The sequence below is a fragment of the Hyla sarda genome, chromosome 2, assembly GCF_029499605.1.
Source record: "Hyla sarda isolate aHylSar1 chromosome 2, aHylSar1.hap1, whole genome shotgun sequence".
Lineage (NCBI taxonomy): Eukaryota > Metazoa > Chordata > Amphibia > Anura > Hylidae > Hyla > Hyla sarda.
The window spans coordinates 282803860-282817699 of NC_079190.1; the positions used below are offsets into that span (position 1 = coordinate 282803860).

Genomic DNA, 13840 nt, shown 5'->3' on the forward strand with positions numbered 1-13840 from the left:
CTTTTACCTCTTGTGAAAATGTAAAGTATAGGGCAACATCAGCATGTTAGTGTAAAAAAAAAAAAATTTTACACTAACATTCTGGTGTAGACCCCAACATTTCCTTTTCATGAAGGGTTAAAGAAGAAAAAGCCCCCCAAACCTTGTAACGCAATTTCTCCCGAGTACGGCGATACCCCATATGTCGCCCTAAACTGTTGCCTTGAAATACGACAGGGCTCCAAAGTGAGAGCGCCGTGCGCATTTGAGGCCTAAATTAGGGATTTGCATAGGGGTGGACATAGGGGTATTCTACGCCAGTGATTCCCAAACAGGGTGCCTCCAGCTGTTGCAAAACTCCCAGCATGCGTGGACAGTCAACGGCTGTCCGGCAATACTGGGAGTTGTTGTTTTTCAACAGCTGGAGGCTCTGCTTTGGAAACAGTGGCGTACCGGACGTTCTTATTGGGGGAGGGGGGCTGTGTAGGGATATGTGTATATGTAGTGTTTTTAACTTTTTATTTTATTTTGTGTTAGTGTAGTGTAGTGTTTTTAGGGTACAGTCACATGGGCGGGGGATTACAGCGAGTTTCCCGGCGCAAAATTTGCTGCATCTCAAGATGCGAGAAACCCACTGTAAAAGCCTCGCCCATGTGAATGTACCCTGTACATTCACAGGGGGGGGGTGCACCAGCTGTTGCAAAACCACAACTCCCAGCATGCATGGTCTGTTAGTGCATGCTGGGAGTTATAGTTTTGCAACAGCTGGAGGCACACAGGTTAGGAAACACTGAGTTAGAAACAATGTTTCCCAACCAGTGTGTCTCCAGTTGTTGCAAAACTACAACTCCCAGCATGCCCAGACAGCTGAAGGGCATGCTGGGAGTTGTAGTTCGGCAACATCTGAAGGGCCAGATGTTGCTGAACTAAAAATCCCAGCATGCCTGGACAGTCAGTGCATGCTGGGAGTTGTAGTTTTGCAACAGCTGGAAGAGCACAGATTGGAGACCATTATACAATGGTCTCCAAACTGGGGCCCTCCAGATGTTGCAAAACTACAACTCCCAGCATGCCCAGACAGCCAAAGGCTGTCTAGGCATGCTGGGAGTTGTAGTTTTCAGACTCCTAGAAGCAGCAGTGAAGATCTTCACTGCTGCTTCTGAGGACCATATACTTACCTGCCGGTCCCGTCGCTGCTCGTCCACGTGGCCGGTCATGCCGCTGCTCCTCGGTCCCGCCAGGTAAGGCCGCCGGTCCCCTGATGTTCCCCCCCTATGCCGCAGGTCCCCGCGAGCCCCCGCAGCCATCGTCCCCCGTTCTGCCCGACTTCCAGGGGCGGGCAGTGCGGGGGATCTGAACTTTCACCCCAGATCACTGTGATTGGTCCACAGGGACCAATCACAGTGATCGCTGACCAGGACCATCAATGGATGGTCCTGGGGGTGAAGCAGAAGTTGTCCCCTGCTGGAAACAGCGGGACTTCTGCCAGTTAACCCGTGCGATGCTGCGCATCGCCGGGTTAACTGAATGTCATTTATAAACGCCGGGATGCGCGAACGCACTGCACAACCCGGCGTTTATATATGCCATTCTGCGGGAAGGGGTTAAAGAATTATGGAGGAAGGTGGTAAGGGTGACAAAAGGAAGGCTAGAGTTGAAAGGAGATAAATTGATATCTTGGTTATTAGGGGGAGAAAGAACGGAAGGAAGAAAGATGGACAAGATTTTAAGAGGGAAAGTGCAATTTGCAACAAGACCATTGGTGGCAAGAAAGAAGCTCCAAATATTGATGAACTCAAGGCTATAGTATGCAAGATGATGAATTTCGAGTTCTGTTGGGCAGCTAAGGCTGGGTGTTTGACTAAGTTCCACGTAATCTGGGATAGGTGGACTGAAGGTATGACAGAGAGAGAAAGATTGTGTTTGGTGGAGGGTCTTCTATAAATGTATAAGGTGGGAATATTATATAAAGTGTTTTTTTTCCCTCCCTTCTGCCATGGGGTGGGATAAGAGGGGGGTGATTATATATATTTGTAAGGAGAGGTGTCCTGTCCTACCAAAGCCAGTAGCAACTATAAGATGGGTAGATATTATTGTCTTTTTCGCTTTCCTTTCTTTTTGCATTGTATATTTGTTTTCTTTTATGTTTTTTTTCTTTCTGTTTCTAGGCTCTCCTCCCCTGCTCCCCTTTCTCTTCCAAGTTGGAATGGAAATTGAGTGATCAAGAGCCCTTGCACTGGATTAAGAGAATGAAGTAAACATGAGTAGTCTCCCCGATAAAATAAAATAATAAAAAAAAATTTAAAGGGGGGGGGGGGGGGGGCAAAATAGCTGTTTCAAAGGTACTCTCCGAAATTGTTGATCCTGGAGGGTGCGTAATAAACAAATCAGCAGTGAATCACAAGTAGTCAGGGAGGAGTGGGGCGTGAAGGTGCAGCGCTCCTCACTGGCAAGGAGAGGAAATTTGCAAGTACTAAATTAGTAAGGGGGGGGGGGGGGGAGAGGGGGAGAAGAGGGATTGAAGGATGATATGAATGGTAAAGACTGACTAGGAGAGAGTAAAAATATAATGAGCAATGCGGTTTGGCGCAGATCGAAAGTTGGATTCTGAGGGGGAGAGGAGATAAATGTTACTTTACTATTATGTTCAGTTCTAGCGATAGGAAGATTTATTTAGGGGGGGGAGGTAGGTGAGGAAAAGGAGGAGAGGTAGTATTAGTATAAGATAAGGTAAAAGGTATATTTAGATGGCGAGGGTAGGACAGTGCAATGGAACCTGATTGGAGAAATGTATTGGGGGGGGGGGGGGGGAAATAAAAGGAAAATTTTTCTGAAATATTGATAATAGACAAAGAAAAATGGAAATGTGATTTTACATATGGAATGCATAATTGCTGTTGAAAAAAAAAAGATAAAAACTGAGAAAAAATGACTGTTCTGATACAGCAGTTGTATCACATGAAATATAAAAAACTCTATAGTGGGAGTGAGAGGAAGAAGAAGATCTGTGTCACTAACTGCATTTAGATATAACTAATAGTAAATGCAGTGATTAGACTGTAGGCAGCAGTAGGAAATCACAGAGGAATAAGAATCACAATGAAAGACAATTTATGCATGTCACATTAGCTAAAATAGGTAAACACAAACCTATGCTACACTATAACTACCTTTTTAAAACATATTAAGTCATGTTAATATGGTGATCATTCTACTAAGAAAAAATCAGCACAAGGTAGTGGTTGGAGAGTGTTTGGTTTAGACAACCCGGTACAGTGTACAGATAGGGACTGCCCAAAGGACACTTAAAATCTCAGTGTGAGGAGGTTTAAAACTGTATTCCTCAGTCATGCAGGTAGTATGACCAGTCTTTAATTAGGTTTAAACAACTTTACACCTGATCTAGCTAGCTAGTTAAGGGAAAACTGCTGACAGACAGACTCCCTTTGGGTACATTCACAGGATCTGCTGCAGATTTGTAGCTAAGTTTTGAAGCTTTAGATTTGATGCTGTGTTCAATCATTTAGTTACACTAATATCCAAAGAAGATCATGTGGATGTACCTCTTAAGTGATGCTAACAGAAGCTTTTATATTCTTATTTATCAGGGTGTTAACACACAGATTACCATCAGTAACATTTTATCGCAATTAAGTAGCGCATATCCTTTACCAGGGCTTTAGAGCAAATAGGCAATATTTTATAAAGACTCCTTTTGTTTTCAAAATACATAACTTTCTAATCAATATTGAAGAAAAGAAGAACCTCTTGCAGCATTATAAAATGCCACACATTGATTCATTCCTCCGGGAATTTAATGACAAAAGCCTTAACAAAACAATTTTTGAACATTACATTGAACTACAGCCTTTCAACAAGATGTGCCGGCCTGTATCGGATAATCGAACTCTACAGAACGATTCTGAGCAGAGTTATACAGGCACAAGGGCTCTCTGTGCCTGCTGCAGAAGTGCGGTCAACCGTTCGCAAGCTCATCCTGTGTAGATTAATCTGGTGGACAATGGGGTCTGAAAGGAAGTACTGGTGGAAGCTAATTAAAGGACACTGGCTTTCTGCAAAACCAGACAATGAATGAACAATGAAAATGCTACCAGAGCATCACTGTTTATACAAGATTGTAACAGACTTTAACCCATGAATCTTCTAGAATTAATCTTTTTTTTTTTTGCACTATAGAATAATATGCAATTAGGTTTCCTCTCTTACCTTGTTAGAAGGGGACTCCCATATGGCAAGGCCAAAATAATCCTCTTCAAGAATATTCAAGTGACTACACACTCTCTTAAAAAGATCCTGTCCCTTTGCATGTTTCTACAAGAGAAAGAAAGCACCTTCAGTGTGCAAGCATAACAATTCAGAACTGTTGATACCAGATTAGGTGCCTATATGCAGGACACATTACCACTCATCTGTCCCATGTTCTTAAGATGCAATGAGCATGGCATAGTAGTAAATTTAAGTTATATCCTTTTCCATTCTGTCTAGAAGTGTGCTAAATGAAAAGCTACACAGACCAAACTTTCCAGGTAGGAATGCATTTATGGGAAGCACTGACCATTGAAATTATTGAAAGAAAAATAAATGTTACTATAACTCTGTGAGGCCCTGAATGTTAATTTAGCTGAAGACTGCCCATACACCATAATGCAAAAACATATAGGCCCAGATTTATCAAACTGTGTGAGAAAAAAGGGGGATTTCCCCACAGCAACCAATCACAGCTCAGCTAACGAGCTCTGGTAAAGTGAAAGCTGACCTGTGATTGGCTGCTATGGGAAAATCTCTTTACTTTTTCTCTCACACAGTTTGATAAATCTGGGCCATATTGGCTGTGTAGAGGAACTGTGGGGCAGTTGTCAATGGTAACCAAACAGATTGCTTCTTTCATTTGTAAAAAGGCTTCTGAAAAATTAAAGAAGCAACCTGATTTGTTGCTATGGGCACCTGCACCACTCTTTCCCGAATGTCTTCAACTTTTAAAGCCAAAGAAGCTGACAGGACCGAGAGCTGCAGCAAACTTTAGTGTGTGATTATGTAGCATCACTCTAGCAAGAGGAAAGGGTCACAAGCTCCATACTTTGTAGTCCATGAAAACTTCAGACATGGCTCGAAACCATAATTGAAGAGATTCCTTTTAATTAAGTGAATTTGTTTAGATTTATAGTAGGCAAAGATTACCACAACGTGCTCAGAGAAAATACAGAACCATCCAGATCAGTAACAGTTTATCAAATTAAGAGCAGAAAACGTTGTACAGACAGTATGTAAGCAATTGTCTGGTTAGAACTTGATAAAGGGGTTACAAACCCCAAAATGCTTTGTTTAAAAGACATTTTTGTATAAGACATTTATTGAAATCCTGAAGGGTCAACTTCTTCCTGGATTTACACTTAGAGTACATAGAGAACCATGGGAGAGATTTATCAAAACCTGTGGTGCAGTTTCCATTGATAAAAAAAAGTGTATCATACAATGTATTATGAAGGCAGAAAATAAATGATATGATATAGGATATTGAAAAAATACGGAATTGAACAAATTTGTGGGGCAATAATTTTTTCAGAGTTCAAATCTGACATGCTATCTTTATTCTATGGGTCAGTACAATTCCAATGATACAAACTAATATTTTTGTTTTGTTTTATGGTAAAAAAAAATAAAAAATTGAAAACATGAAAAAATTTTTATAAAAATACTTTGTTCATTACCATGTTCTTACCCCTAACACTTTTTTTTTTCACCTACAGAGTGGCATCATCAGATGGCTTACATAGATCAATGTAATGCTATTGCATTACATTGATCTATGAAATCTGTGCCCTATTGCTAAGGGCTGTCAAAGGCAGTCTTAATAATCACACAGCCAGGGAAGACACCGAGGACAAGGTAAGACCATGAGCTTCCCTAGCAACCCATAACCCCACCCCCGTGATGTAATCGAGGAGGGCTATGGAACCACTAGACACCAGGGAATAACGGCATTTAAGGGTTAAATGATATTTAACCAGTTAAATGACAGACATCGGAGCGATCTCCGATGTCTGTTATTATGGCAGATGTCAGATGCTGATAGCACCACGGGCCCGCGTCATGTCCGCTCACCCGACCCATGACATACATGTATGTCACGGATCGGGAAGGGGTTTATATTAACTTCTGGCATATCGCACATACATGTCAAAAATAAGATTAAAGACTATGGAGTGAATCAGTCGGGTCGTGTGGCCAGCTGGGGAGTCAAGCACGCTGCAGCCCACTTCAGTCAGCTATATTGATCGTAAATAGTATAAGCACTGTGACATGTCAAAAGTCAATCTTAATGACAGTAACGCTTTAACCCTGGACCTTAACTAAGGAAATGCCCCCCAAACCCCAGCTGCAACCCAGGTATTAATAAAATGAACACTGCTCTCATTTTAACAGACTACTGCACATAGATCAGGCCTTAGCTGGGGAAAATCATCTTATTCCCTTATATCACAGGACTGGGGTTAAAAATCTGATTCTGATTTTGTGTGTGTGTGTGTTTGTGAAGAATAGATGGTCTAACTGCTATGACTCTATGCAATCCCTGGCTCTGCGTGAGAGAGTGTGCTGTAGACTGCACGCCATTCATTTACTTGTATGTGGGTGCTGCATACACTCTACAGCAGACAATGGGGGGGGGGGGTAGTTTTGGGGCATAAAGGTCTGAGAAGTCAGATAACATGATTTTTACTGGACAAACGCTTTAATGAAACATTGCCCTCCACCACTAGTACTTCAGAAAGTAATTGTTAAGAAAATATGCTAAACAAACATAGTAATGGAGCAGGGAACAAGTGGCCTCTGCAAACAAATTGTTACCACAGTGAGAAAATGGTAAAAACATTCAAAAGACTTGCTATATTCCTATAACCCAAGTTGCAGTTTTGTCTTTATAAAGATACAGCAACGTGAGAGCAAGAATTACTTACTGAGTAGCTCTATTTCCTAGCAGACATGTATTCATGTCTGGAACTGTACATTAAATTCCCTGTTTTATATTACCATTTTAATAGCAACACTAAATATATATTTCAATATGCTTACTTTTGATAAATGGACACATGTATATGTTAAAGTACAGAAATAACTAAATGCCATACTTTATGATACAAAATAAAAATAGACAAAATCTCAAGTTCATAATGGCAACTATTCATTTCTATTTATTTAATAAAAGTTGAACAACAAAGCTGCTTAGTTATGCATCGTTACAATAACAGGAAATGAGTTCCAGAAAAGACTAGCCAGCAGCATGATATCTTCTATGGGAACTTGAACAGTGCTCTATATTATTTGTTATATCAGCCTTTCAAAAAACAAAAAAAAAACAAAAAAAATGGATATAAAAACAGATGGCTTAGTAAGGCTATGGCATGGTACATGTCAGGATCCCTATAAAAAGGTATTCAAACATATACCGTTGTGTGTCCATGGTACAACCATAGGCTTTAATAAATTAAACAGTCTACTAGTAACATTTTCAAATATTGATGGAATTAAAAACCAGATATGGCAATCAAAATAAGGAATAAAACATCCACTATCCTCCCAGCCCAATGAAATGTCTGCTAGAGAATAGGGCACAAAATACTGAACCAGATTGAGTAATGAGTGCATAATACCATAAAAAGTAACCTAATGGAAAATAATCACATCTATAAGATTGTCTTTGGTTTGTATTAAAACACATCGTCCTTCTATTAAGTAGACACAAATCAGCATTTTCGATAAGGAGAACAAAAAGAAAATCTACATTCTGCTCCCTAATACTGAAAGAAAGCACCTGCCTTCTCCATCTGCCTGAAGGGTAGCAGCTGGATTGCCAGGGGATATTAGGGACTAAATAGCTTGCATTTTTATTTAACCTCTCTCATTTTCCACCTCTTGGAGTCTGAAATTAATTGAGCCATTGGAATACTGACTAGTTAAATACACAAAACCCCAGTAAGAAACAAAAGGAGTGAAAAATAAAAAAAAAGGTTGGGCTATGACAAAAAATAAAAACACACAGAAAAGAGACACATTAAAGAAATAAACAGATTAGTAAATGGATGGACAGCTGTTGCCTTACTTAAAGGGATTTGCAGCCTCAACAAGCCAGGACAAAACAAATCATTTGGACATCAGAAATGTTTAGACACAAGAATTATCAGAGCAGGATGCAGCACCTAGCTCTTACGTACAGACCAAGACATCAATTCGATTTTCTAGCGGTAATTGTACTGTTGGAAGGAGATGTAAATGTGAGGGTGTGATGAGCACATCAAACCATAAGGAAAGCACAAGAGCCCTTGGTTGATCGTACAAAAGGTCATGGAAATCCCAAGCATAAACTCTGCAGGCAATATTTGTTTACTAGTACCCATCCTGCTGGAAATAGATACCAGAGGAATCCTGACAGTATAAGAGATTAACGTATTTTACTTGTTTCCTCTTGATATAAGGCTTGACTTCTTTCTTTCAGCAAGGAGAAGGAATGTTTTTGATCTCACTAGCTTCTGTGTTACAAGTTCATAAAGCATAAAAATAAACCTTTTGGAGGCAATCCTTATTAAACAAATAATAACATACCCGCATAACCCATGTATACTATGATATGATCTGTTGCTTGGAACTGGCTTTTATATTTAAAAGACAATTGGAGCGAGAGGGAAAAATAGGAAAAAAAGAGGTTATGAACTTTAACTTCATTCCTACTTTACAAAATGGTTACAAAAAATATAAACATTAAATCTCATGTAAATCCAGTCCTACGTGTGTTCATGGCAATGTGTGGAAACAAACACTCTCCATATGATCTTACCTCCAATTCACATTCATACACTGTATCATCAAGAAGTGAAACTTTGCAACGCATGTTGGCTGACCTCCTAACCACTTTCTGAGGACTCTTTGCTTCTTCAGTTTTTGTAAGCTTTTGTTCTGAGTTAACTTCAACAGTGTCCTCTTCGTCCTCTGGATTTACTTCGGGGTCTTCTGGATCGTCTTTTCTATCCTCCTGTGCAGGCTAAAAGTACACAAAGAAAATTACGAACGTCAGTAATATCGAACCAGTCTCTCTCAATAATAAGTGTCATTTTTATACAGTGCACTTTACAGTAAAACTGACCAGTTCCCTTTTTGTTTTAAATGTTTTAAAATGATACCCATGTTTACATGCTTTTCTATTATTGTAATGCTTTAACCCCTTAGGGACACAGCCCATTTTGACCTTAAGGACGGAGTCAATTTTAATTTAGCATTTTCATTTTTTCCTCCTCGGCAAAATGAAAAAAGATACTATGTGTGTGGGTTAATTGAAAAAAACGCAATTTTGCTTATTTTGTAAGGTATCATTTTTACGCTGTACAATTTACGGTAAAAATTACATTTTTTCTTTTTTCTGTGGGTCAATATGATTAAAATGATACCCATGATAACATACTTTTCTATTATTGTACTGCTTTAAAAAAAATCTCAAACCTTTTAACCAAATTAGTGCATTTAAAATAAATGCCCCTATTTTGACGACCTATAACTTTTCAATTTTTCCGTATTAGAGGCAGTATGATGGCTCATTTTTTGCGCCGTGATCTGTCCTTTTTTCATATCCAATTTGCGTATATAAAACTTTTACATTTTTAAATTATTTTATTATGTGATTAAAAAAAGCAACAATTTTGCACTTTTTTTTTTCCTACGTTTACGCCGTTCACCATACAGGATCATTAACATTATAATTTGATAGTTCGGACATTTACGCACACGGCGATACCAAATCTGTTTATTAATTAATTATTTTTTTTATTTTTTTTTACACTTTCTGGGTTTAAAATGGGAAAAAGTGACGATTTACATTTTTATTGAGTGAGGGGATTTTTTTTACTTTTTTTAAACCCTTTAATAGTCGCCATATTTATAATACTGTTCAGTGCTATGCATAGGGTATAGCACTGATCAGTGTTATCAACTATTTTCCCCTGGAGACGGCCGGAGGCAGGTGAGGGACCTCTGGCTGCCATGCTGGATGATCAGAACCCTGCGGCAGCGCCACGGGTGATCCGATCATCCATTTTAGTAACCGCACTGCTGCAGATGCCGTGATCAGTATTGATCATGGCATCTGAGGGGTTAATGGCACATATCAGCACGATCACTGAGGTGCGCCATTACCGGCGGGTCCCTGGCTTTTGATAGCAGCCGGGACCTGCCGTGCATGACACGAGCACCACTCCGGTGCTCGCAGTCATGTACAGGACGTAAATGTACATTCTGGTGCGTTAAGTATCAGGGCACCAGGACGTACATTTACATCCTATGTCATTTAAGGGTAAAAAAAAAGAAATTTACTTTTTTCAACAAAATAAGTAATGTCTAAAATTGCCCTATTCTGACCACCCATAAAACGTTCTTATTTTTCCATATACACGGCTGTATGAGGGCTTATTATTTTTCTCGATGTGATTTTTATCAGTTACAGCATTTGCGTATCTCTCACTTTTTGGTCACTTTTTATTCCAATTTTTTTTTTCTGGAATGTGATGCAGCCAAAAAACAGCAGCTTTGGACTGGTATTTTTTTTTCCCTTCACATTTACGCCGTTCGTCGTACTGCAGTTTTCCTCAAACAGGGAGTCTGAAGCTGTTGCAAAACTACAACTCCCACCATGCCTGGTCAGCCTTTGGCTGTCTATAAATGCTTGGAATTGTAGTTTAGTCACAGCTGTAGGCTCCCTGTTTGGAAAACACTGGCATTAAAGGGGCTATCCAGGGTTAGAAAAACAGATCTGATTTCTCCCGAAAACCGCACCACACGTCTTTAGGTTTGGTGTGTTATGTTATTGAAGCTTCGTTCCAATAAAGTGAATGGAGCCAAGGTGTAATGCACCGTAGACCTTATTTATGGTCTACTCTTCATGCAGGTTTAGAACATAAATTTTTCTTTGATTTTGACGAGTGTGGGACAAATTCATCAAATGTTGCACAGCACTTGATAAATTTGTTGCATGGCCAAGTGATGCTGCCAGTTTAGATACTTTTGTAGGGCTGGGGGGAGTTAGTGGAGTTTGTGTGTAAGAGAGACCATGTGCAACAAATTTGCAAAAAATTGCACTTGATAAATCCTTAACCACTGCAAAAACTCCACAATCCAAAATTACCCCAATGTGGTTATGATTCCGAAATGCTCTAAATAAAAAGTCGCATGAAAATTGACAATTTATAACACACATTTAGACCCAAAAAAAAAGGGTAAACAGTTTCATGAATTCCCAATATGTCCACAGAGCTCAGGCATGATGGCTGCCCCCATAATAATGTACTAAAAAAAGATATACGGTACAATCAGAAATAGAAACAGATTAGAGAAAATTAGCATGTCTCTGTATCTGGGACTAATATGTACAAAAATAAGTATATAAATAAATTGTAGGTGACCCATTTACTTTAATGGACAAAAAGTGGTGGTTTTCACTTTATAGCTGATTTATCAAAATGTATGAAAAAACTGTTTTTATCTATAGCAATCAATCACAGCTAAGCTTTTGAGCTCTGGTAAATGGAAAGCTGAGATGTGATTGGTTGCTGTGGGCAAAATGTATCATAATGCTGTGTATAGAGAAGCAGTTTTTTTAACCTCAAGGCATTTGCTAGCATTAGCGGCTCACACAATGTACATCACCTGGGTTTCTGCACTGCTCAGAGAATGTAGGTCAAGAGACGGGTCAGTTCGCAGTTCAGGTTCTGGATCTGCAATAGGAGCCTTCAGAAATACTTCATCATCCAACTGCCCTCCCAAACCTTCATCCAATGCCTTTTGGTCTGCGTCTCCTTTTTCTGTAGATGACTGAACGTCTTTGTCTTCCTCATTCACTTGAGATTTTGGCCGTTTAAGAAAGGAGGAGAAAAGTCTTGACAAACCCTTGCCTTCAGAATTCCGGTCTTTATTTTTGCGGGTGCTGGGTGAAGCTGTGGAAGGACAACCATGAGTTTCTACGGTCTCCTGTTTATCCCCTGTGCCAATTTCCTCTGAGACACTTTTGCATGCCCCTTCTTCTTGCTCCTTCCCTTGCTGCTTCTGCTCCTGGGGAGGACTTTCTGCCTCAGCAAGTACAGTTTTTTCTGTTGTCATTTTTATACTGTAAAAAGATTGAAAGAAATAAATTAGGACATTAAAAGAAGTTACTTAGCCCTATGTGCCAGAGCCTTTTTAACTTAGCAAAATAGGCACATTCCTTTCCAGATGAGCATTTAACAGTAACAAAGAGAAGCATGCAAGGTTTTACTCAACAGCCTTGTAGAACCAGAATAAAAACTAAAGAAAACCAACCTAACCTGACAATAATAGCTGTGTTAATAGGGTCAAAAGAGATCATTATATGAGTGTGCCACCATTGTTAAATATTCAAATGTTGATATTGTTCATTTGCAATGTGCACATAGATATGTATGGGCCTTTTATATAACTTCAGTTTCCTATGGGACACCCAATGGGACAATGTACAGCCTCTGTGGCATGTGGATGTCCACTTTTTCGAAGACTTAATAAAGAAGGCATGTGTACTTTGCAACATGTCTTCTACCTGTAATACTAGAAAAAGGCTTCAGACTATTATCACTCCTGTATTCGATCCTTACTGCAGGTAAACCACCTGCTGATGCCTGATAAGTATTTGTTTTTGCTCTGCTGTCTTAGCTGTGGATCTTCTGTACATCATTGAGCAAATGTTGGCAGCTGACAGCCCATGGATGCTCATTGTGCAGCCCAGGGCCCCATCTTCCATCTATGTATTGTACAGTACAAATCTTTGAATTGTTTCTACTTGCTCTGATATAGGTTTCACAGACTAGAATAAGGTGTACACAGTACAGTGGAGACAATATTTTTTGTGAGCATCATTACTACTTTTCACAACCAATATGATCACTGAGACTTGTCTGGTTGAAAGTCTTCTGATGACTTGAAAGAGCAGCCACACATTCGTACAGTCACTGTAAAAGTATAGCAAATAGGAGGTACGGAAACATCGGAGTAGAAATTTCAATAGGATTATAATGCATAGTGACTGAGGCTGTGTGGCCAACACTAATGAAAACAGAAGATGCAAGCCATGGATTGTAATGAGATGCAATAGAGTTAATGGCCTGATTCAAAGCTCCCAGAATGTGCAAGGCTGACTACCATTGAACTAAGAAGTTATGCTTTGGTATCCCCTCACATGATGGCAGTTTGTAGCTGTTTGCTTAGGAGCAACAAAGAAAAACATTATTTATTGTGATAGTAGACAACTTCAGTAACCAGTCTAGTCCGAGATCTAGGTTTGCATCTGCTTTATCTATTTAAATATTTTATATACAATACCACCCTTTCCTCTTTCTGTTAAAGAGTTGCTGGAAAAATAAAGACCTGAAATGTTGTAAACATGTAGGGTCTGTATTGTCAATAAGTGCGTGTTTCCTCTGTAAGGATGAAACACTACTGAATATTTATGCCCACACCCTAACAATGTAAAGACCCGTCTTCCTGCAAACATTTTTACCTGTTTATTAAATAAAGCAAGCCTGCCTGATGTCACTTTAGCACATAAGGATATTCCAATTAATATCCTGCTAGTTTACAGCTGATCTGTCCATTGGTATAAGGTGTTTGCTAAACAGAATTACGGTTTTACATAATTCAGTGTAAAAGCCTTCCAGGACATGTTCTCGTTTTTGAAAAAACCTGTGGCAGAAAGGCAAAGCTGAAACTCTATTTTAATGGACCTGACGCGATTTTGACAGTTTGTATTATTCTGTGGAGATTTTTTTCTAGAGCCTGTAAATAAAGTGTATAATAT

At 39.4% G+C, this 13840-nt stretch overlaps 1 protein-coding gene across 19 annotated transcripts in view; it reads right to left on the bottom strand.

Moving 5' to 3' along the window:
* EPB41 (erythrocyte membrane protein band 4.1) overlaps positions 1 to 13840 on the bottom strand; it is a 201245-nt gene that overhangs the window by 128258 nt on the left and 59147 nt on the right. For all 19 annotated transcript variants that reach the window (XM_056557271.1, XM_056557272.1, XM_056557269.1 and 16 more), the window contains exons 2-4: positions 11686 to 12142; positions 8831 to 9034; positions 4207 to 4311 (exon numbers count right to left, since the gene is read on the bottom strand). In XM_056557271.1, the coding sequence (XP_056413246.1) occupies positions 4207 to 4311; positions 8831 to 9034; positions 11686 to 12135 (759 nt within the window). In that variant the 5' untranslated portion in view covers positions 12136 to 12142. The remainder of the gene's footprint in view (positions 1 to 4206; positions 4312 to 8830; positions 9035 to 11685; positions 12143 to 13840) is intronic.